The 26,407-nt window shown below is 34.8% G+C and overlaps 1 protein-coding gene across 1 annotated transcript in view; it reads right to left on the reverse strand.

Annotated features, from left to right (window-relative positions):
- Positions 1-870: 870 nt before the first annotated feature.
- LOC148952484 (ankyrin repeat and IBR domain-containing protein 1-like) overlaps positions 871-26,407 on the reverse strand; it is a 108,621-nt gene continuing 83,084 nt past the window's right edge. The window contains exons 12-14 of the mRNA XM_089089914.1: positions 21,497-21,545; positions 16,230-16,406; positions 871-4,392 (exon numbers count right to left, since the gene is read on the reverse strand). Coding sequence (XP_088946040.1) covers positions 3,770-4,392; positions 16,230-16,406; positions 21,497-21,545 — 849 coding nt within the window. The 3' untranslated portion in view covers positions 871-3,769. The remainder of the gene's footprint in view (positions 4,393-16,229; positions 16,407-21,496; positions 21,546-26,407) is intronic.

Genomic DNA, 26,407 nt, shown 5'->3' on the forward strand with positions numbered 1-26,407 from the left:
TTTCAATTAAGAAAAACTAGCATTTCAAAGCTACAATTTTGCAAGTAACATCAGTGGGCATTTCGATGGAACACAAGCTCATTTATCCGAGAAGTTAGGAAGAAATTTTCAATATTTAAGATACCTAGCCCACAGAGGGAACCTTATCGTTCTTTTCGCAGATTTGGAAAAGCGACCGGAAGTATCATTGAGTGTGCCGAGTTGTTCTCTCTAGTGAATTAGAACACACGAGGGTTGCTTTTAGTTTACAGAGCATTCACTTTTGAAAAAAAAACTATTGCAGTGACATTGGCCAAAGGTGAGCGAATATTTAGCAAGATGAAAATCGTCAAGAACAGATGGAGGTCAATTATGGGAAACGATCGACTTGACCATCTTATGCTCATGACGTCAGAAAAAGACCTATTGGAAAAAAAATTACCTCAACCTACTTGTAGTAAAGTGGAAAGTTGAAAAGCCGCACAGCCATAAAGTTTGGCTTATTTTCTTTTTCTTGATTTTGCTTTTATAGCTGAGTTTTTCCTACATTATATGACAATTTATTGCAAATAATAAACATTATTTAACACCTAAAAAACGAAGTAACAAATTTCGGTTGTCGTCAGCACCTACCCGAACTCGTCGGCACATTTCGCCCCCCCCAAAGGTAAAAGGCTTGTGACCCCCCCCCCCCCCCCCCCCAAGGTAAAAGACTTGAGACTCCCCTATATATAACTATATATATATATATATATATATATATATATATATATATATATATATATATATATATATATATATATATATATATATATATATATATATATATATATATATATATATATATATATATATATATATATATATATATATACCACTCATATTATTAAACCTTAGTTATTTTAAAAAATATACATGTGAGCAGGCATAACAATTATTATTTATTTATAAAAGGCCTTTGAAAATGCCTAAGGATAATTTATGTAGTTATTAGACTAACTGTATATCAAACAATAAACTTTACAATAAATGTGGTACAGTCCCATTTTTTAGGGCAAAAACGAAAAAGACGTAAACATAGGCGATATTAATGGGCCGTGTAAAGGGCAATATATTACGAATACATGGCTTGCAAACGATTATGGTTTTCGACTATCAATCTGTAACCGAACGAAAAGAATGTCGTCCAGGAAAGGGATGGGAAAAGGTTATAACAAAGGATTTAACGGATATTAAAACCTCATGGGAAGATTGAAATTTAAAGCTTTGAATAGATTAGGCCAGAGGAGGAGCGTACGCCACTGTGTTGGACTCAGGCCGCTTTGAGCTACGGTGAGTTATTAATATTTATAGTAGTTAATAACATTTGCAAAATTTGGACTCTGAATTTTTCCAGCGCATGTAGATAGATAGCAAACACGAGAAAAAGCAACAATCACTAGCTACAGATAATCAAAATACGAAAATGGTAAATATCGGAAAAATTAAGGTACATCAATCACAAATTTCAGGAAGTATAAGCTCAGAATACAAACAATCATTAGCAAGTCTACGAATTAGGTGCTAGAAAATGCAGCCATACATTTTGCACAAAAAAAAACCCCTAAAATTTACACATGTAACCACTTTACAGTAAACCAACTTATTCATTTTATTTGGCAACAATTTTACGGTAAAATGCAAAATGACATGAAACACCATCCATTAGCACCAACGGTTTAGAGACCATTATTCAAGACGGTAACTAATTATGTATAAAATCTTGACATTGTTCTTAGCATTCAGCACACAATAATCCCCAAAAACAATTTCAAGTTAAATCCATCATCAAAAAGCGTAAAATATTTGAAAAGGGGGAATTCGTCATAATAAAAAAAAACAACAGAAAAATCGACAAACTAGGGCAACACGTTGCAACAAAATTGAATTTTTTTTCTTACATGTATTTGGGACAAGAATATGCTAATTTAATGAAATTTCGTTACTGATTCCAAAGGTGCAATCAGTGTTTTTTTTATGCACTTCTGTAAAAATTTTAATCGTTTTACTTGAATATTGGCAGACTCGTAAAAAAATGATAGGCTACGTACAAAATACAATTAAAACGCCGAGCAACTAATTTAATTCTTATCTTTTTTCTTATATCCGAGATTATATTATAGACATGAACTTAGTGGATCATTTTCTGCAGTTTCAAAAGGCGTGCACCGTTTCGTGTCAACTATAAGAAGTTGAATTTCGGTAGCTTAATTTAAGAAAAGAAGAAACGAAAAGAAAAGAAGAAGAAAAGAAGAAACGAAAAGAAAAGAAGAAGAAAAGAAGAAACGAAAAGAAAAGAAGAAGAAAAGAAGAAACACGAACTAAATAACAGCACCAAGCAACAAATTTAAATTTAAAAGATTTCCGATTTTTTGGACTGATTCTTTGTATCATATAGAATAGCAATCTGCAAAATTTAATAAGATTTTTTGCTGCTTCCAGAAATAAATTTTTTTTGTCGAGCACAATTTTTTCGAAAAAAATGCTACAAGCGTAAAGATTTGCTTCAAAATTATAAAACTGGGAAATAGCGCGTAGTTTTAATATTGAGCAAAAAAGTTTAAAGATGAATTCCTTAATTGATTTGACAAAGAAATATAAATTTGGCACATCTCAGAGAATTAAAAATGGAAAATGCAAATTTTGAAACTAGCACTGCATTCTCATTCTCAAGATGAAAACACCATAAAATTCTGTATAGTACATTAAGACATTCTAAGATATTTACTAATATCATACCTAAAGGCATGCCAATAGATTCTAACCTCCCTCCTGTTAACTGTTAATATTAAATATAATTTAATATATACGGTAACCCCAATTTAATATTTGTATTCTAAAAAAAATTTAGCAATATTCGTCAAAAAATAATCCAAAAAAATCGAAATTTATTCCAGAAAAAAGAGAATCCGCAAAAAAAAACCAGAAAAACGCCAAAAATTTTTGTAAGCTAACAGAAACAAAAAAGACACTGATAGACGGTTTTGTGATTGTACAAGTGAAGATCATAAACAGAGCCAGTTTAGTGGGGCGGGGTGAAAACACCTTTATACTTTAGGAATCATGAATTCTGCGAATTAGTCCTTCCTAGATTATGAACACATTCCGAAGTTACAACACTAATTATCATTTTTTTTTTTCTTTCTTTTTAACGCTTGGATAGATCAACATTTAACACGATTCCCCCAAATAACAAATATGCCAGCATTTTTTCAAGAACGGAATAAAAATGCCCCAACCTTAGAACACTTCTTGAAAAAAGTCTTTGCCACTACTCACGCAGAATCCCCCTCGTGAACTATAAATATTCATATATCCTGAAGTTGGTATGCTAAGCAGATTTACATTTGATTCGGCTTTTGACTTTTTTGCTTCTCCGCTAGGCCAAAGTCAATTTAAATAAAGGCTTTGGTAAAAAAGACACTTTTTGGGAAACGAAATAGATAAAGAAAAAGTATTTAAGTTAATTCACAAAATTAAAAATATTTACCAGCTGCTTACGTCGACAACTCTCCCCCAAATCATGGATGTACGAACGGTATGGGCAAAGCCCCCCCTCCCCCCCCCACCCTACAAAAAAACTAAACTTTCCTGAATCTCTGTGCATTTCTTATTCAAGTTACCGAATAAAATTTTTTTTTATTATTGCCCCTCGCACCCAAACCCCCCAAAAAATACGTATACGTCTCTGCCCCCACAAACCTGATTCCACTATACATTAAAAAGTTAGTACACTGAATACAGTTATGAATTATTCAGTTTTTGACTTTCTCGCCTCTTTATTAGATCGAGGTTTATCCTGGTCAGGTAAAAATAAAGACTCATGAAAACCGTCCCTTGCCTGACGCTCTTGAACCAAGAGTACAGAGCTTAAGTCACGATTTGCAAAAGGAAACGACTCAGAGCTTTTTCTCAGCTCACACGCGGAATTCGGCAAGGCTTTAGGTGACGGTAAAGGCGATAAAGAATTCAACAGAGTCAAATTTGGTACTGATAGTAAATGTGCTTTCTTTTTCTTCGCCTTTTTACAGAAATCCGAGTGAATAGTATCTAATGGAGGGAAATTACGCGGGGGCAAGGAAGACGAGGTCGCTCTGTTGATCGTAATTCCACTTATGACAAGTGTAGGGGATTTGGGGATCCCTGTATCAGGCTCCACATCTGGCACTTTTGAAGATCCATCAATAAAAATTGATGGTGCATCACAAAATTGACTAGAACTGGAAGGATTTTCACAACATTCATAGAATACATCACACTCTGTCGATGATTTCTGTTCAATAGTGTTTGGGGGTTCAGTTGTTAGTAGAGAACTCTTAGCGTAGTCTTCAACAGATAATTCAATAGCTAATCGCAACTGGGCATCTTCTATATCTAAAAAGAAACAGTAAAATAACACGAAATGAATAGAACTTCTCAAAATATGGAGCAGAATATAACACACAAGAAAAAAATGTCTTTAGACATAGGGTATATAATCGCTTATGGGACAGTACTGTCTTCAGCATTTCGAAGAAAATAACTGATCTACGTGAATGAAACTTTCAGGGATTTCTGACGAATAATTATTTGAGAAACTGATAGGGAACTGACATTTCAGTTGATTTCTGAAATGTTCACTCACGTAACAATTATTTTTTTTTTATTTTGAATATTACTAAAATTGAATATTAAAATCCGGAATTAAAATACTAGTTCTGGAAAGCAATTGTTCGCCCTACCAGACTGCTCACGACAAAATAGGGGAAAAATCGATTGCCAAAATAAAAAACAAATTATCAAAGTAGTCAAAAGATACAAAGAAAACTGACTAAAATAAACAAGAAACTGATTACTGAGAAAAATAGTTAATGAACAAAATGAAAAAAATTATAATCATCAACAATATTACTTGAAGAACGACTAATAATTTTTTTTTGGAATTTTTTACCTTTTGGAAATTAGTTTTTTTACGATAAAAGCGGATTAGGATTAAACAGTAGAAGGATTTTAACAGTAGATTCCTTAATTCAAAGATACGACGAAGCACAATAATATGAAGCAAAAAATTCTACAGAATTAACGAAATAGCAAATCAGATACGATTATTTATGATGAGTCTCTTTAGTTTACGCAGCTAAACTACTACAAAAGAGCATATCAATCACCTAAACAAGACTGGGGACATTTAAGCAAATAAGACGAATAACTTGAAGAAAAATTCTGGTTACATAGAATAACAAAATTCTATTCATTAATAAATAAATCTGAAAAACAATCTTTAAAATAAATAAACTATGGAAAAAAATTTGTATTAACCTTTTTTTATAAAGCTTTTCTTTCATACTTTTTTTTTCACAATTCTTCGTACTGCTACAGCCCTAGGAGCTGCAAGGATTAACTAGTCTGAGACATTTAAAACCCTGACTCAGGAACCCTGACCATAAAATTTTTGACTCAGGAAGTTATGAGTCATCCCCTCGAGCATTTTATTAATTGGCAAAACTTGCTTGCTAGCAGTAGCCTGCAGTAACTTACTTAGTTGCAGCAGTCTATACAGCGTTCTACCTACCTAGCAATCAAGCTACCTAACGTTCGGCATTTTTTGACATTTTCTCAGTGTAATAATATGGCAAAATTAGAGTAATTAGTGAAATTAGCATAGTGATAAATGCCGAGAAATGCCCTACACTAGATGGCATTGGTGATTTCCTTTATCGACAATAGCGCCGGTTTCCTCTCTTGTACGTTACACATACTCTTTGCTCCTACCTGTATTCAATAACAACTATGACGATTTAACTAAAGCTTTGACTGTTTCCAAAAAAGCTATAATTAGATTAAAAATTCTATACTTAAACCATCATTTCGATTTTAAAATCGACATTTTATCAAACTGTCGAGCAAACTTATTTAATTAGATTGGCAGAATGTGTGCAAAAGTGCAATTTTTCCAGTATGAATAATAAAAAGGACAAAGATCCTCCTGAGCCATTGCTGGCGCACAGGGCGTCGAGTCGACGTTTCAGTTGCTGGGTGTTTTTTACAGGGACAAGTAGCAAGCTTGTGGCCCAACCTTGCCGCAGCGGGAATCGAACCTTGGTGCTCTGTATTGGCAAGCAGAGCATCAATCCACTGTGATACAACAGGTTAGTATGAATAATCAATTTCAAAATATGATCGGAACAGCATATCAAATGTGCAAAATTGAAACATGCACTAAAAGCACGTGATTTAGTCTATAGGTAAAACAACGTCTACATTGATCCAAATTGACTATAGGTAAGTAATGATAAATAACCCTAGAATTCTCTATCAGAAATACATGTCCAAACACTTGTTATCGGCTTTTGGGAACATTTCTAATGGTAATTTTAGAATTGAATGAAAAATTTACAAAAGAAATGGTAAATTCTAAAGAAATGCTACCAAAAGAATGGCAAATTTTAGAATTGAAATTGTCAATTAGTGTTAAATGGTTACATTGTTAATATTATTCACTTTTTTTGTCACTAGCAAATGATCACTTGTGCTTTCAGAGTGGTGCACAAAGCACCGTCAGCGGATTTTACGAGAAGATACTGACATTATTTCGTCCAAGAGAACAAATCTCGTCATTGTTACGGCTAAAGATCTTATAAGCAATTTCCATACCTGTGAGATAATGGGAAGAGGGAAGACTCTTTTGCTTCCTACCAGAGTGTAAGGAACAAAAGAAAGGAAAAATCAATTGCTCAAATGCAAAAAAAAAGTAGTCAAAAGACACAAAGGAAAATGACAAAAAATTACAACAAACAAACAAACAACTGGTTACTAAGAAAAATGGAAGAACGCCTATCAGTTTTTTGAAATTTTTCACCTAACTTCGAAAATTCGTTTCTTTTTTATTATAAAAGTGGCTTACGGTTAAACAATAGGAAGATTTTAAAAGTCGATTCCTACAATTAAAGACACGAAGAACCGCAATAATATGAAGCAAGAAATTCTAGAGAATTAAGGAAATATTAAGTCAGATACGATTATATTAGAGGAATCTCTCTAATGTAGGCAGCTAGACTACTAGAAAAGAGCAAATCAGTCACCTAAACAAAACTAAGCAAATCTGCTGAATAATTTGAAACAAATCTTTGGTTATACAGAATAAAAAAAATTCTAATTTTTTAATAAATAAATTCTGGAAAATTTCTTTTTTAATAAATAAAATCATGCAACAAAATTTTTGATAAAATGAAAATATATAATAGACAGCGCCATTGCGCTGCCTAAGTAAAGAGCAATTTGGGCATAACATATTTTGTTTTTCTGACAAAGGCACTTCGTACGGAAAGAGTTGTCAAAGAAAATTCGAAAGAAGCTCACCCTTCTAGTACCCTTCTTAAGAGTCAAACACGATATGAGGACAGCCAGCCCCCTTCCCCTCCCACGCCCATCATTTGCCAAAACACATCAAATAAAATTTTTTAGACAGCTATTTTGTTTGGCATAGTTGAAAGGTCCAGTAATTTAATATTTGGGGATGTCAACCCCCCTCCCCCCAGAGCCCTCGAGGCAAGAACTGTAAGTTAGGCAATTCATCTATTGTCTACATATAGTATATATTATTGAGAAAGGTAGCCATGTTTGACATTGAATTTCCAAAAAGACGAAGGACATTCAGGTGAGTCTGTCAGAGAATGTCAAGGGGAGTGTTGAATTAAATCAAAATACGTTATGTGTATACTGGTTATCAAAAGGGCGTAACTCAGGAATGACTAAGTATATTAATTTTGAACTTTCAGGAAATGATAAAGGAGATGATCAATTGACCAAAAAGGCAATATATGCACACTACTACTAATATTGCTGCAACTACCACTACTACTACTGCTACCCCTACTACTACTTCTACAACTACTACTACTGCTACTACTACTACTACTTCTAGTACTACTACTATTACTCCTACCCCTACTATCACTAGAACAACTGTTTCTGTAGGGAGTACTGCCAAGCCTGAGGATATTGAAATGAACTCCTGAGCAAATGCTAAGGAAAGAGTTGAACTAAATCAAAACATATTATGTACATACAGATTGTCAAAAGGGCGTATCAGCCAGATTTTTGGAATGGCTTCAATCAGGTTCTTAAGAAAACGTATCAGCAATGCTTCAGGTACGGTTTACGTTATTAAGTTGAAACTTTCAGCGTGTGTTGGGGGGGGGATGCTTAAAAATCAAAAGGTGCTATGTGCATACGGCTACTGAAGCTACTGTAACTATTGCTACTACGGAAGCCAAGGGTATTAAGCTGAAACTTTCAAGGAATATTTAGGCGGATGTTGAACTAAATAAAAACAAACTATGAGCATGTAGATTACCAAAAGGGTGACACAGCAATATCTCAAGAATGGCATACATTATTAAGCTGGGCCTTTCAGGGTAAGTTGTGGCGGATTTTAAACTAGCCAGAAGGCATTATGTGTATACTAATTAATTCTACTACTACGATTGCTTTAACTAATGACACTAAGGATAATAAGATGAAATTTTAAGGGAACATTTAGGGGGAGTTTCAATTAAATGAAAAAAAAACTATATGCATGCAGGTTTTCATAAGGGCATATAAGCAATATCATAGGCAGCACAGAGCTATCATAGGTAGGAATAATATATAAACTTTTAAAAGGGGCTAATATGATTGAAAATTTGAAGTTCTAGTGCCCTTTTTAAGGGTTAAAAGTGATAGGAGGGCAAATAACCCTCTTCCCAAGCCCGGTAATTTTCCAAATACATCCAAACAAGATTTTGAGATAGGTATTTTATTCAACATAGTTGAACCGTCCAGTAACTATGTCTTAAGGGATATTGGGTATGTCAACCTCCCGCAGTTATGTAATTTGCTCATATGCTTTAAAATTAGATGTTGCTTCAAAACTAAATTAAAAGGCACTGTGTATATGCTAGTTGCCAATAAGACATCTGAGCAATATCCTAAGAACGACCGAGGGTAATAAGGTGAAAATTTCAGGGCTAAAACTATTACAACTTCTGCTCTAATAATTTAACTAAATCAAAAGAGTGTAAATGAATCCAGATTGTCAAAGAGCATAGATACACTTATTTGGAGAGGGGAATGCTACTAAGTTTTATTTTCCCGGTCAACTTGCAAAGGTATAAAACGAAATTGGAGAATACTATTTTGGTTACTCAAAAAGGGCACTAGAACTTTTAATTTTTATTTACGAGCGTTTATACTAGTAATAAATATACGTAACTTACGAATTATCTTACATAACGAACTTCTATGTTCGTATATTTTTATTACGTATATTAGGGGGGTTCGCCCCCTAGTTAATACCTCGCTCTTTACGCGAAAGTTCAAATTTTGTTCCAATTCTTTAAGAATGACCCCTTAATCACAAGGGTCGTTAATTAATAAGAAGAACAACAGGGAATTTTTTTTATACAAGACAGTGGAACGCAACTTTAAATGAATATTTCGACCCTATATCCAAGGGCCGTCCTCAGCAAAACAGACGAAGAGAATAAAAACACTATAAAAGAAACTTATATTAAAATTCAATCATTAAAACTGTTTAAAAAAGTTTTAAAACAGCCCTAATATCATTACTTCAAGGAAGTTCAACCAGGACTGGTACTCCAAACGAAATGGACAGAGAACAATTCATTCAGATGGAATTAAAATACTAAGAGACAAAATTTTAAAGCTAATCTCGCCTTCTTTGCAGCCAGCCTAGAAGGTCTGTTCGTAATAGGTTGAGTGGAGTTATTTACTGGTTTTTTAATATAATTAGTCAAATCATTTTTAAGTAATTTAGTGTATAGGGCATTAAGCGAAAATTCCCCCAAATCTCTATTTAAAGAAATGTTACTATTTATTTTGATCTTAATTTCAATTGCCTCTCGAACAACCTGTTTTATGCCTAAATCATTGCTAATAAGGCAAGTTTCTTCAAAAAGCATTTTATGACTAGGGTTATCATATATGTGACTGCTTAAAGCAGAATCAAAGGAAATGTTTGTACTATTAGAATTTAAAGCTTTAGTTATGTCATCTTTGTGTTGTTGCAGGTGTTTTTCTAAATTTCGATGGGTTATATCAAAATAAAAATGGCCACAGTCACATGGTATTTGATAAACCCCTCTCTGGCAAGTAACTGGGGTTATATCTTTACCAGAATTTAAGAAATTCATGATTTTAAAATTATTTGTAAATACGACATAAAAATTATTTTGTATGCAAACTTTTTTTAAACTTGTAGTGACTTTTGGAATATATGGAAGGTAAATTATATTTGAGGGCTTGACGAGAACTTCACATTGCAAAAGACCCTTAATTTTACGGCAGTGTCCTGCCAATCTTCGGCTAATTGTATTGTTAATAAAGACAATAGGATAACCGTTTCCAAAAAGTATGTCTCTAATAAATTTAGTTCACCTGTGATGTAAGATTCAGAGCAAATATTTAGGGCACGATCAACAAGAGATGTAACAACACCTCTTTTAACTTGTGGGGGGTGATTGGATTTAAAATGTAGATATCTGTTATTTTGTATGGGTTTTCTGTAAATTGTAAAATCCAGTTTATCAATGTCACGAATAATTAATACATCCAGAAACGGTAATTTATTTGCATTTTCAATTTCTAAGGTGAATTGTAAATTTCGGTCATATGTATTAAGGTGATCTAGAAAGCTCCTAAGTTCAATTTACCCATAATTCCAGAGCGATATTACATTATCCATATAACGCCCAAAACAAACATGTTTTAAAAAATATGAATTTAAGGCCGAATATTCGAGGTGTTCTACATAAATATTCGTTAATCACCCGGATAGCGGCGCCCCCATAGGGAGACCATTTTTTTGTTGATAAAAAGAATTACGGAACTGAAAATACATTGAATACTTATTAAAAATTCTGACTAGGGACATTAAAACCTCGCAGTCCATTCCTGTTATTGATTCTTCAAATAGATGATAGTTTTCTTCTATTTTATTTTTAATAACTGCTCAGATGTTGCAAAACCATTATTTGTATACATTGGAACTATGTAGAAATAACTTACTATTGTATTTTATGAATTGCTGGCGTTTTTAAGTTTTTATACTAAATCTACTGACTTACATATGTACGATTTTTGCGAATGAAATAACGGTTCGAAGGCTGTACATAACCCCTTTCCAATATTGGAGGCAGGAGCTTTCGTACATGCTACAATTGGCCTTAAGGGAATGCCTTGCTTATGTAATTTCGGTAAACCGTAAAACTTTGGGCAAAAGCTACCTCGGGGAGAAATTTATTATACAGTTGTAGGGTGATTTTGCCATTTTTTTTTAGATTCTTTGATTCGGTCATAATTTTATTTGCAAACTTATCAGTATGGTCGTGCGTCATGGAAGTATATGTATTTGTGTCTTTTAAATGTGAATAAATTTTATTGTCGTAATCAAATGTATCCATGACTACAAGTGAATTTCCCTTGTCTGCTTTTGTTCTTATAATTGAAGGGTCTTTGCAAAGATTATACAAGACTTTTATGCCGCGCGAAATTTCTGGTATCAAATTAGTAGGAAACTTAACTTTTTTTTTGGCTGCTTCAAAGTGGATTAACAAAACAATACTTCATTTCATCTGGGCTGGAAATGGATGTTTAGTGTTTGTGCAAAGAATTTTCTGAGAAAGAGACTATGTCTGTCATAGGAACTTATTTTGGTGGAAAATAAAATTTTGGACCTTTTTCAAGAGTTTGGATTTCCTTAGGTTCAAGAGCTCTAGAGGAGAGATTAACAATAGCGGGTCCTGGAGTAAACCTCGGGGTATAAACACGATGATTCGTCGAAGATTCATACCTCAGACATTCCAATTTCTTATAAAGACGTTCTCTAGACAAACGAAAATCGTGACTAAATAAATTCTTTTCCAATCGTACAACCTGAGAATAATCAACCGTGGACAGATTTTCGCACAAAAATTTTTCAAGAGATTTTCTTTCTGAGGAAATAATATGTCGCTTTTGTTTTTTGTCCTTAATAATATGGACTAGAGTTTTTAAATGTAATGTGTGCGCGAATTGTGCTTATTTCCGGGTATCCAAATGCAATTTATATCTTAAAGACTTAGGAATAAGATTTTCAATTCTACAAGATTCTAAAGAATTTTGTTGATTGATAATATTAGCATGTTTTGAAAAATTTTTGTGCGAAAATCAGTCCACGGTTGATTATTCTCATGTTGTACGATTGGAAAAGAATTTATTTAGTCACGATTTTCGTTTGTCTAGAGAAAGTCTTATAAGAAATTGGAATGTCTGAGGTATGAATCTTTGACGAATCATCGTGTTTATACCCCGAGGTTTACTCCAAAACCCGCTATTGTTAATCTCTCCTCTAGAGTTCTTGAACCTAAGGAAATCCAAACTCTTGAAAAAGGTCCAAAATTTTCTTTTCCACCAAAACAAGTTCCTGTGGCAGATATTGTTTCCTCCTTAGAATCTTCTTTGCACAAAAGATATTGTTCGAGAGGCAATTGAAATTAAAATCAAAATAAATAGTAATATTTCTTTAAATAGAGATTTGGGGGAATTTTCGCTTAATGCCCTATACACAAATTTAATTAAAAATAATTTTACTAATTGTATTAAAAAAAACAGTAAATAACTCCACCCAACCAATTACGAATAAAACTTCTAGGCTGGCTTCCAAGAAGGCGAGATTAGCTTTAAAATCTTGTCTGTAAGTATTTTAATTCCATCTGAATGAATTGTTCTCTGTCCATTTCGTTTGGAGTACCAGTCCTGGTTGAACTTCCTTGAAATAATCATATTAGGGCTGTTTTAATATTTTTTTAAACAGTTTTAATGATTAAATTTTAATGTAAGTTTCTTTTTTAGTGTTTTTATTCTCTTCGTCGGTTTTGCTGAGGACGGCCCTTGGATATAGGGTCGAAATATTCATTTAAAGTTGCGTTCCACTGTCTTGTATAAAAAAATTTCCCTGTTGTTCTTCTTATTTGTTTATGATGGAAAGGCAGTGTGGTCTTCGTCGCTATTTGGGTCGTTAATTAGAATAAATGGCTCTTATGAAAGTACTAAAAAAAACTTCAGTGTAAAGAGCAAGGTATTCACTAGGGGGCGAACCTAATCATATACGTAATAATTTCTGTTCGTTTTAAGTTTTGATGTTGCTCCTTACTTTCAGTTGAAAAAATTGTTTTTTTATTTAATTTCTGATCGTTTTTTTTACATAATTCTGGGAAATCCAGCGCCCCCTTCACAGCAATGTCCCTTCCCCCATGAAAATTTCCTCCACGGAAATATCCTCCCACGCCACCCCCGACCAAAACACTTTTTTGGTAACTTAAAAAGGGCACTAGAAATTTTAATTTCCGTTGGAATGAGCCCTCCCACGATATTCTAGGACCACTGGGTCAATACGATCACCCCTGGAAAAAAAAGAAGGAAAAACAAAACAAATAAACACGCATCCGTGATCTTTCCTCTGGGAAAAAATACAAAATTACACATTTTTACAGGTGGGAGGTTTAAACCTCTACAGTAGGGTTCTCTGATACGATGAATCTGATGGCGCGATTTTCATTAAGGTTCTATGACTTTTAGGGGGTGTTTCCCTCTTTTTTGGAAAATAAGGCAAGTTTCCTAAGGCACATAACTTTTGATGAGTATGACTAAACTTGACGATGGGTATGACTAAACTTAAACTTATATATTTAAAATCATCATAAAAATCCGATTCTTTTGATGTATCTATTGGTATCAAAATTCTGTCTTTTAGAGTTTCGGTTACTATTGAGCCGAGCCACTCCTTGCTTGAAAAAACGAAAAGATTTAAAATATTATCTCTTTTTCCATGAAAAAGGCTATCAAACAGTTCGTGGTAACGAACTGTAAGTAAGGAGCGACCCGGCTCAATGGTAACCGAAACTCTAAAAAACGGAATTTTGAAACCAATAGATACATCAAAAGAATCATGTTTTAATTCTTGATTTCAAATATATAAGTTTCATCAAGTTTAGTCTTACTAATCAAAAGTTACACAGCTAAAAAATTGTGGTTGATTTACGAAAAAAGGGGGAAAGACTTCTTGAGAGTCAAGATATCTTAAGAGAGACAACACCATCATATTCAGCATACAAAAGACTTATGCTGTAGCGGCGTGAAAATCCTATCAATATATCTGTAAAATTTTGCATTTTTTGTAAGACAGTAGATCGCGAGTGTGGTTTTATTTGTTTTTTTTTTGTTTTTTTCCCCAGGGATGATCGTATCGACCCACTGATCCTAGAATATCGTGGGAGGGCTCATTTGAACGGAAATTAAAAGTTCTAGTGCCCTTTTTCAGTGACAAAAAAAATGGAGGGCAACTAGGCCCCCTCCCACGCTCATTTTTTCCCAAAGTCACCCGATCAAAATTTTGAGATGGTCGAAAGTATGATAACTATGTCTTTTAGGATGACTTAGTCCGCCGAAGTCCCCGGGGGGAGGGCTGAAAGTTATGAACTTTACCCAATGTTAACATATAGTATTGGTTATTGGGAAGTATACAGACGTTTTCGGGGGGGATTTTTTCTGTTAGGTGGAGGGGGGGGGAGGTGGGTGGGTCGGGGGTCATATGGAAGGATCTTTCCATGAAGAAATTTTCATGGGGGAAGGGACATTGCTATGAAAGGGGCACCGTATTTCCCATCATGATTAAAGAAAAAGATCAGATATGAAATAAAAAAAAGTTTTTCAACTGAAAGTAAGGAGCAACATCAAAACTTAAAACGAGCAGAAAATATTACGTATATATTGGGTTCATCCCCTATTCAATACCTCGCTCTTTAAGCCAAAGATTTTTTAGTACTTTCATAAGAGCCATTTATTCTAATTAACGGCCTTTGTGATGAAGGGGTCATTTTTAAAGAATTGGAACAAAATTCGAACTTTAGCTTAGAGAGCAAGGTATTGAATAGGGAGTGAACCCCCTAATATATTTATTAAAAATCTATGAACATAGAAGTTCGTTACGTAAGTTAATTCATAAGTTACGTGTATTTATAACTAATAAAAAAGTTCGTAAATAAAATTAAACAAGCTTCGAGAAAGCTATTTAACCAAATAAAAGTAAAATTAATATGCAAATTTTGTTTTAATTATTCATGTACGGTGAGCCAATATCAAAACCTGCATTAATTCAAAAACGTTCAAAAATTAAATAAAAAACAAGTTTTTTTAACTGAAAGTAAGGAACGACGTTAAAACTTAAAACGAACAGAAATTATTCCGTGTATGAAAGGGGCTGTCCCCTCCTTAACGCCGCGCTCTTTACGCTAAAGTTTGACTTTCTCACAACTCTATTTTTTAAAACAATAAAAAACTTTCGCGTAAAGAGCGAGGCGTTGAGGAAGGGACAGCCCCTTTCATATACGGAATAATTTCTGTTCGTAAGTTTTAACGTCGCTCCTTACTTTCAGTTAAAAAAAACTTGTTTTTTTTATTTAATGCCAATAAAAAAACGAACAGATATCTATATAAATACATCTTCAAAGAGAGTCTATTTAAGCCTTATTTAAGAAATATATTATTATTGTTACCTATTAAGCGAATTTGACTTTCCTTCCATAAAAATTCAAACATCAACAATCTATTTTCCTCCAAAACATCTACATCTTCAAAGCAAAGCTACACCTTCTTAGGCCGTTATTTTGCTGATTTTCAACCTCCGTTTCATTTATAAACTAGGCACCCAATTTTCCCAAAAAATGCGAAACAATATCTGGAGTTTTTTTTTCATTGAAAATTAAATTCCCATATTGGTTGTGGAATTTAACCGATTCAAACATTCATATCTCAATTCCGTTTGTCTTGGTGCCTTAACAATTTCACACTTTTGTTTTGTAAATTTACAAAATTGTAAGACATTATGTTTCCCTTGCGACCATTCTTCATTTTATTTTTTCTCTGTTTACAGACTGAACAGTTTAGCTAGCCACTGTACCTTGTTCAAGGATCTCTGTTGGAAGATTCGAAAAGAGTCCTTTCCCTGTTTATTTTTGAGACGGGGTTAAATTGCCGTCTGAGCAGTTTTATAAAAGTTGTTTCCATTCCTTGTTCGTTGATTTGGCCTTTGGACGGTAACACAATCAAAACAAACTTTTGAAAAATTAAACCATTTCTATCATGGTCTAAACTACATTGACCTTACTATCCTTGAGTTTTATTGTATGGCATACCTTCTATAGTTTCTGTGTTTTGGACATCAGTAGAATGGGACGGGCCACTGGCCACTGGTGGATCCACCCGATTAGTTTTGTCTAACTGAAGTGTCTGCAGTGATTCCAATTGTGATAATTCCAGTGCCATTAGAAGATCAAGAGTGAAATTTCCCGCTGACGTGGAAAGCGCACCACCTTAAAAATACACAAAATATGAATGAAAAAAGGGACAAAACAAGAAAGAGACGGAAAGAGAGAAAGAGAGAGAGAGAGAGAGAGAGAGAGAGAGAGAGAGAGAAAGAGAGAGAGAGAGAGAGAGAGAGAGAGAGAGAGAGAGAGAGAGAGAGAGAGAGAGAGAGAGAGAGAGAATCAAATGTGAAATCAGAAGTGAAATCAAAAGTGAAATCAAAACTGAAATCAAAAGTGGAATCAAAAATGAAATTTTAGGTTTTGGTCAATAGGGAAACGAAATTAATTATGGAAATTATATTAATGCTGAAGAAATTTGCATGAAATCCGCCAAAATTGTGAAGTTTATCGACTTGGCTGGACATGAAAAATATATGCGCACTACGATCCGTGGAGTCACTGACTATGCTCCACATTACACCATGCTTGCCGTTAATGCCAGTAATGGTATTGTGGGACCCAAAAGAGATCATTTAGGTTTGGCACTTGCTTTAGAAGTTCCTGTATTCGTTGTGATCACAAAGGTAGATTTGGTGTCACCCAAAGCTTTAAATGAGACACTAGAGCATCTGGAGTGTCATCTGAAGTCCTTAGGTATCAGAAAAGTACCCTTGAGAGTTAGAGATACAGTGATAACTGCTAGAATAGTTGTCAACAATTTGATCTCTTCTCATAAATGATTTTTTCTTTCTTTCTCTCCTTTTGATGGAGCACTTATCTTATGACAGTTTGACCTAATGTTTAGTGAATGTTTATTCATTTTCTGTTTTTATTTATAGGCTAATATCATTTTATGTTATTAAAATCAAATCAGTTTTTGGTTTTTCTCTGTTTAGTGGCCTGTTTTTTTGGTGCTTTTTTGTGTGTTTCTGTGTGGATTTTTTCGTGTTTTCTTATTAACTATAAAATGTGTCAATTCACAATCACTACAAACAAGAGTTTGGTTACTTGCCCCTGCCCTAAATGTAAAAGTCTAATGCCTACTGCGTCATTTGCGTTTTCTTGAAAACTACATGTGTTTTGAATAGTCATTGGAAATAACTAATACAATTAAACAAAATGATAGTACCCATTTTTGCTGTTTTTAGCGTATCTGGCTATGGATTAGATCTTCTTAAGCAGTACTTGCATTTACTCTCGTCTCTTACCGCCAGAGAACGGGAGAAAATGATGTAGGAGTCTCCTGAATTTAAGATTAATGAAATTATTCAATTACCGAAAGTAGGTACAGTCTTAGGAGGGCTTTTTCGAAGTGGAGTTTCGACAAAATGAAGTGAACTTCTTATCGGGCTCTTCGTTGATGGAGGATTCCAGGACGCTCGAATATCATCAATTCATAGACACAAACAGCCGTATAGAGCTGTATATGCAGGTCATAGAGAATCTGTGATTCTCAACATGGGGTTCAACGATTTATTACGTATTAATTAAAAAAAACTTTTTCCACAAAATAAATTTTTCGAAGAAAAGTAAAGAACTCCATTAAATCAAAAATGAGTAAAAATAAAATCAAATAATCTACCAAGCGTGAAACTACGACAAATCAGCATCTAAAAATAAATGAAACCCAAAACGAACCCCTATACCTTCCCAAGGCCAGAACATAACTTGCACTTTACTAAAAAGTATAAATGTTTTTACTTTTATAAATTTAACAAATCAAATAATATTAACATTTTATTACTAAATATCAGTATATGTATATTAAACTGACAATGTACTTTCATTTGTATTTTTTTCAGTAAAGTGCAAATTATGTTCTGGCCTATACTGATCTGTGGTAGTTTCACGCTTGGTAGACTATTTGATTTTATTTTTGCTCATTTTTGGTTTAATGGAGTTCTTTACTTTTCTTTGAAAAACTTATTATGTAGAAAAAGTTTTTTTTAATTAATTTCTGTTCGTTTTATATTGACATAGTCTTTTCAGGGAAAAAGAAAATAATACTTTAAATTTTTCGTTTTTTTTAGACTTGATAGTTTGGCCTGCTATTTGTGTGCTGGAGAATAATTTTCAGCAATTTTTAACAGCATACACCCTTTTAAAAATCTGGAGACAAATAGTACTGTTTAATTTAGTTTAATACCTCCTCTAGTTGACCTGAAATGGAAAACTTGATACCATTCGCAGAAAAATCTGTTTACTTTCTTTGATAGCTTGGATATACTTACGCTATTTTGATTTGGTTAAATTTTAAGAGCAGAAGTAGCCCCGAAAGTTTGAACATAATACCCTCAGTCGTTCTTGGGATACTGCTGAGATGCCTTATTGGGAATTAGCATTAACACAGTGCATTTTGATATAATCTTAAGGCAACATTTAGTTTTAAACATAATGGGCAAATGGGAGGGTTGGCGTAAGAGGGGGACTAGTTGCCCTCCAATCACTTTCGACTATTAAAAAGGGCATTAGCCCTTTCTACTTTCAATCAAATGAGCCCTTTTCGAAGTTCCTACGACAACCGAAAAAAAATTGCTATATCAAAATCTGATTGGATGCGTTTGGGGAAATGGTAGGCGTGAGAGGGGGGGGGGGGGGTAGTTGCCCTACAATCACTTCCGACTATTAAAAAGGGCACTATCCCTTTCAATTTCCAATCGAGTGAGCTCTTTTTGAAGTTTCTACGACAACACTTTTTATAAAAATCTTATATACCCCAGGGCATAACTTACAACCCTTTCCCAGAGGGCTGTGAAGGGATTGTCATCCTCAAAGACATGATTTCCGGACCTTTCCCCTACGTTGAACAAAATGGCTATCTCAAAATTTTCATTGGATGTGTTTGAGGAAATGGTGGGCGTGAGAGGAGGGTTACTTGCCCTCCAATCACTTTCAACTATTAAAAAAGGCACTAGCCGTTTCAATTTCTAATCGAATGATTCCCTTTTGAAGTTTCTACGATAACGCTTTCTATAAGAAAAACCTTATATGCCCCCAAAGCAAAATTTACAACCCTTGCCCTGAGGGCTGCTGGGGGAGTGTCATTCTCAAAAAAATAATTTCCGGGCTTTTTAACTACGTTGAACAAAATGGCCATTTCAAAATTTAGATTGGATGTGTTTGGGGAAATGGTGGGTGCGAGAGGGGTGATAGTTATTCTCCAATCACTTTCGACTATTAAAAAGGGCAAAAGCCCTTCTAATTCCCAATCAAAAGTACCCTTTTTGAAGTTTCTACAACATCACTATCTATAAAATTCTTATATGCCCCCAGGGCCAAACTTACAACCTGAGGGCTCTGAGGGGGTTATAATCCTCAAAGACCTAATTTCTAAAACTTTTAACTACGTTGAACAAAAAGACTATCTAAAAATTTTGACTGGATGCGTTTGGGGGAAAAATGGGCATGAGAGGGGGGTTAGTTGACCTCCAATCACTTTCGACTATTAAAAAAGGCACCAACCATTTGAATTTCCAATCGAATGAGCCCTTTTTCAAAGTTTCTACAACAAAGCTTTCAATTAAAACCTTATATGCTCCCAGGACATAACTTACAACCCTTACCCTGAGGGGTTTAGGGGGAGTGTCATCTTCAAAGATATTATTTTCGGACCTTTCAACTACTTTGAACAAAATGGCTATCTTAAAATTTTGTTTGGACGTGTTTGGATAAATGGTGGGCGTGGAAGGGGTGTTAGTTGCCTTCCAATCACTTTCGACTATTAAAAAAGGCAATAGCCATTTCAATTTCCAATCAAATGAGCCCTTTTTAAAGTTTCTACGACAACATTTTCTACAAAAAAAAACTTTATATGCCCCCACGGCATAACTTACAACCCTTGCCATGAGGGCTGTGGGGGGTTATCATCCTCAAAGAGCTAATTTCCAGAACTTTCAACTACGTTGAACAAAATAGCTACCTCAAAATTTTGATTGGATGTGTTTGGGGAAAAGGTAGGCGTGAGAGGGGGTTTATTTACCCTCCAATCACTTCCGACTATTAAAAAAGACACTAGGCCTTTGAATTTCCAATCGAATGAGCCTTTTTTGAAGTTTCTACGACAACGCTTTCTATAAAAACCTTATATGCCCCCAGGGCATAACTTAAATCCCTTGCCCTGAGGGCTCTGGGGGAGTGTCCTCCCCAGAAACATAATTTCTATCTGGAAATCAACTATGTTGAACAAAATGGCTATCTCAAAATTTTGATTGGATGTGTTGGGGAAAATGGTTGGCGCAGAAGGGGTGTTAGTTGCCTTCCAATCACTTTCTGCTATTAAAAAGGGCACTAGTCACTCCACCTTCCAATCGAATGAGTCCTTTTCGAAATTTCTACGACAACTCCTTTGATACGAAGTGCCCTGGTCTAAAGGAAAAAAAAAATAATATATTGTGCCAACATCATTCTTTACTTAAGCAGCGCTATTGCGCTACCTATGAGAGGAATGGTGTTGCTGTGCCCAATGGCAAAACCAGGAGCAACTTTTTACTTCAGTGCGACAATATGTGTACTTTACCACCCATCTAAAATTCATCCTTGCTTTGAAACTCCGATATACAATGGAAGTGTTCAGCAAACGGCTGTTGTGAAGTACACAGACAACCGAAGCTGTTTGCCCACTGACGACCGTGCTTCAGTTGTATTTCATTTTAAGCAACACCCAAAATATATCCAGCCTGGTTCGCGCCTATTTTTTAGAACTGGGAAGAGGAAGGGTATTGGAAAAGTGATTAGAATAGCCAAAGTTGTTGAGGATTTAAAATCAAAATAGGCTCATTTAAAAGGAATTCTGAAAAGTAGAACATGCTGCTTAGAAGTTTCAACTAGGTTATATCCAACCCAAAAAAAAATAACAAATATGTCTTGCCAATTTCGTTGATACCTCATTTCTTGAGGTATCCAAATTCTTGATACCCAATTTCGTTGATACCTCATTTCTCCATTTGATTAATTTTAGCTAATCTTAAGAATTGTAGTTTTTACAGGTGTAGCTTTGACTTGTCAATTAATCTTTATTTTAACTAACGCGGACTTTTTTTCGCTTCTACGATTTACTTATTGGATTTACATATTAGTTCCCCCTTTCACTTAAGTTTTAACTTCAGACTTAAAAGGGAAAGGGTAAAATGGATACTAGTTGTGAAAGAGATACTTACGTGATACGTCTGTTCGTGACATCAACGTATCCTCGCCAAGTTCTGCATCCTAAAAATGTAAATGAGAAAGAAGATGAAAAATGAGAAAGAAGAAGAAAAAAGAAAACAATATAATACATGGTGCAAAATATAGGAATTAGTCATAGCGTATATAATACTAGAGCTCCATAGTTTTTGCTATTGCATGATTTATTTTTGTGTTTCTTTCTATATTAAAAGTGTTCCGTTGGTTTTGGCAGCTTAAAAAAAAAAAAAAGGGTTTGCAGATCAATACATCACAGGATGGTTACTAAATTATTCTTTAATCCAGCAATAATGACAGGTAAGTGTTGCTAGTTCCGAAGTCACATCAGTTAAGGATCAAAATAATTGATACATAGTCAATTTTAATTCCAATTCTTTTTTTTTCACGTCTATAAAACCTGATACACTCAATTTCATGGTTTCAGCATCAGCCAGTATACAAGGTTTCATTATACTGGAAGTGGTTTCAAAATGTGTTAACTACAAGGTTTATGCATATTACGAAGGAAGAATTGTTTTCTTAACTTGTTTCCTTCTGGAGAGCCCCAATTGTGCATTAATACCGGTACGCCCTTTCGGCAAAACTGGATTTTTGATCCAGTTGGGTCTTTGACCTGTAGTAAAAAGATTTCCAAGGCTAGCTTTACATGTCTTTTTATAAATTAAGCAACATTACAAACAAAATTAATAGATAACTGAAAAGACAGAAGACAAGCCAATCCGGAAAGTAGATTTGAGCACTGTCAGAACAAAAAATTTTTGAATGGCAGAGTCAAATAAGGTTTGAGAATCTTATTTGATAGAACCTTATTGAATATGATAAAAGAAAAACAATATCGGTCACGGGTGAAGGTTCCCCTGGAATTTTAAGTTGTAAACCTCCCCAGTTCAGTATGTGGGCTCTAACCCTGTTGCTTTCAGCCGCCCTTTTTATCTCTTTTCAATTTGCTTCTCTTGTATTTTAGGATGCCACCTCTATTTTTGCTGTAGTGCTGTTTTCTTGAAGTAGATATTTCGGTTGCTCGGCTCCGATACTTTTCTCAGTTTTTTGTTCCACTGCTTTATTTAATTTAAACCTGTTTTTCTCTCTTATTTTTTCAGAAATGCATTCACATTTGACAAAATGCTTAAAGAAACTACAACCGAACTCTAGTGAAGCTATGCTCCTATAAGTAATCACAGAAGCCGCGCCGAAAACCGGCGGCACGCCACCGAAAATCTTATAGCGCGCCGCCGCCGAAAAGGCTTCAGCGCGCCGACGCTGCCGTCGATACGGTCGGTGGTGGCACGCCACCGGAAATTTTAAGCCCCGAATTGTTTTCTGAGATTACTGAGAGGCAAATATAATGCAGAATCTACTAACTAACGGTACATACAAAAATTTTGGATCCTCTTTAAAAATTTGAATTTACACGTCAACTATGGACTTTAGATTATCATTCACTTTTTTCCGTCCTCTTTGCTACAATGTAATTTTTTCTAAATAGAATGAGCTTCGACTAGCCATTATATTCCTCGAATACCTTATTTATAAATGTTTTACCATGTGCAAAAAAGCTGCTATCCTACAAAGGCCTGAAGGCAAGGTGGAAAAATCTTATAAGTAAACTTCCCCCCCCCCTTCGACCCTCGCCCTAATGTATCTTTATACATATGAACGTGGAAGCATGACAAAGTGGAAGAACTAAACTTATATACAAATTCTTTGTCTTCCTAACAGCCTTTTAGAAAAAAATCAAATTTAAAATAGAAATGAATTCCCTTGGAGATTTTGTGATTTAGACAAGGTTCTTGATGCTGATAATCAGTTGCCCATTGTACAGGTTGCTGATGTTCTGCCTCCTATGTTATCGAGATATGAACATCGCAGGTCCATAGAACGGGGTTTGTCCATAAGATGGACTGCAACATATAATATTGTCCCAAAGTATTATTCAATACAAAGGCGCTCTGGCAAATGTTCTGTTTAAAATTGGGAAACCCGACCATGTTCTAGATGATGAGGAATATGAACTGATCCGCGAACTTCACTCTCTACTACCAAATTTATTTACTACAGTCGAGGCTATTCAGGGAAAATTTCTTCCCACCCTAAATATTGCTCTCCTCAGGCAGGGCCTCCTTTATGGTCATATTGAGGATCAGCCTAATGATAGTAGCTGTATTTTACTTCTGAAAGAAAATGTGAAAAACAAGTTTGACTTTCGTTTCCCAAGGGATGGTCTCATGATGACAGCTGCACTTTTGGACTCCAAAACGTTCAAGATAAATGAAATTGATGAGTGTCTAAGCCTTCTTGATTGTTCACTGACAAGAAGGGAATTCTTGTTCAAAATGGTTAAGCCTCTAGTAAAAAAATAAAGCATAAATTAGCGATGGATTTATGGTGCAAGTACATTTGTTTAGTTCAAGCTTCAGAGCTTAATTTAGACTAAACTTTAAATTACCTTTTTTGTCGGATTAATTCAAATATCAGGCGGTTTAAGGTCTCGCTATCGATCATTTGGGTTAAAAGAATGTTTGTGAGAAGTTAAGAGTGATATTGTGTCCTTATTTGCCCGAAGTTCGGTCATGGTAACGAAGCTAAAAAGGAATTGTGGACTGAATTCTGATAAAACTGATATTAATTTAGTTTTCAAAACTTTTTAAATTAGCCGAAAAAATTCTAGAAATAGAAGAAACGGTGATAAATTGACGGCATATATATATATCTGTATATATATATATATATATATATATATATATATATATATATATATATATATATATATAGATATATATATATATATATATATATATATATATATATATATATATATATATATATATATATATATATCAAGGAGGCACACTTGTGCCTCTATAAAGAGGCGACCCACCACAATGTTAAGCTATTTCAGGTCCTAGAGGTCGCTGAGAGACGGAGGTAATCGCATTTTGTAGCCCAAGCTCAAACTAAGAAACTTGCAAAATTTCATCCTCCTCTGACTTTATCTTCATGGGGTAAACTGGGACGGAATTTTGGACCCTCCCACCACAGCCCCCCTTTAACGTTGTCCGATGAAATTTCGAAGTTAAGCTTTCCTAGGGCCCGGGAGCTTATCCTCAAAATTTCAGCTCAATCCGATCACTCCTTCCTTGTTTTCAAAAAACCAAATATAGCCACTTAAAATTCATCATCATTTCTTTTTTTCTTAGCCACGCCTACAGGCCACAGTTGGCAACGGATCCGGTTGAATGAGGACTCATTCGAAGCAGAATTCGACCTGTTAGGGCCTTTTGATATTTTCAGACCGAAAAAATTATCCCCCGAATTTACATTTACGAAAAACCTTAGTTTTTTTCAAATAATACAGATAAACAGGTTAGACATGCTTTGTTATGAAAATATCTGCGCGTCAATTTTCATAACAAAGCATGTCTAACCTGTTTATGTGTATTATTTGAAAAAAACTACGTTTTCTAAAGAGTTAAAGAGGCTGAGTTACAAGGTCAACCCTTAAAACGTACAGGGATTAGGAGGCACAGTTGGGGGGGCTGTTAAAGAGGCTGAGTCACAAGTTCGAACCTTAAAACGTACAGGGATTAGGAGGCACCCTGTACGACGTGATTTGAGTATTCAGGAATTAAAAGCCTTAACACAAGAATGTTCAAGAGCGGGGGGTTTGGGGGCGGCAGCCCCCAACTTCAACTCCTGACACGATCAGCTAACAGTTAGTCAAGCAATAATAAGTAATAAACTGTACAAAAACGTGCAGAAATTATTTGAAAAAAACTACGTTTTCTAAAGAGTTAAAGAGGCTGAGTTACAAGGTCGATCCTTAAACCGTACAGGGATTAGGAGGCACAGTTGGGGGGGTGGCCCCCTCCCAACCCCCCGCTTTCGCAGCCTTTAAATAAAAAAAAAAAAAAATTTAAAATGAAAGTAAGGAGCGACATTAAATCTTAAAACGAACAGAAATTATTCCGTATATGAAAGAGGATGTGCCCTCCTCAACGCCTCGCTCTTTACGCTAAAGTTTTTATTGTTTAAAAAAAGAGTTGTGAGACAGTCAAACTTTAGCGTAAAGAGCGAGGCGTTGAGGAGGGCACAGCATCTGCGAAAAATCGCCACCTGCGAGGGTGACAGTATCTAGCACAGACGATTTCCACCGCCTAGAGATGAGCACGTAATCAATAAGATTACGGGATTTATATCCGGCGAGGTCCATGTTGCCTTACAACTTTCTCTGTGTTTGAAGAGAGTATTGGTAATGGCTAGATCGCTGTCTCTACAAAATTCAATGAGGCGTTATCCCCTCTTGTTAAGTCATCCAAAGCCGAATTTACCTATAATATCTTCGTTTCCAGTAGAAGCGTTACCAACAATAGCATTGAAGTCGCCAATGACAATAACAAGGTTCTTTTTGGGAACTGCGTCAACTAGGCTTTGCTGTTGAAGGTAGAAATTGTCAGACTCTTCATCTGGTTTGCTGGAGTCAGGAGCGTAGACTTGTATGATCGTGATGTTGATTTGTGATCTTTTCATTCGGATCATAATCAACCGTTCTGACTCAGCCATTACGGAAATCAGTGATCTTCGTGCCTTACTCGACATCAAAAAGCGAACATCTTGGCGATGGACAATTTTCATTTTCAATTTCTTGTTGTTATTGTCCTCAACAAGTTCGCTTCCAGGATCCTTATTATTATTGGTGTTATGTTTCATCTTTTTTTTATTTCAATAAATTGAATTGAATTGACAGTGTTCCATGTAAATATTTAATAGATTTTTCTTACTTCTGCAACAATGATTATGGAAAGGCAGTGTTGCGTTCGTCCTTATTTTCGTCATTTGTAGAAAATATATATTGCACACGGGAAAAAGACTTCGGCTTAATCATAGTA

This window comes from Artemia sp. Qi Xiang Cuo, chromosome 5, assembly GCF_049724085.1.
Source record: "Artemia sp. Qi Xiang Cuo chromosome 5, ASM4972408v1, whole genome shotgun sequence".
NCBI classification, from domain to species: domain Eukaryota; kingdom Metazoa; phylum Arthropoda; class Branchiopoda; order Anostraca; family Artemiidae; genus Artemia; species Artemia sp. Qi Xiang Cuo.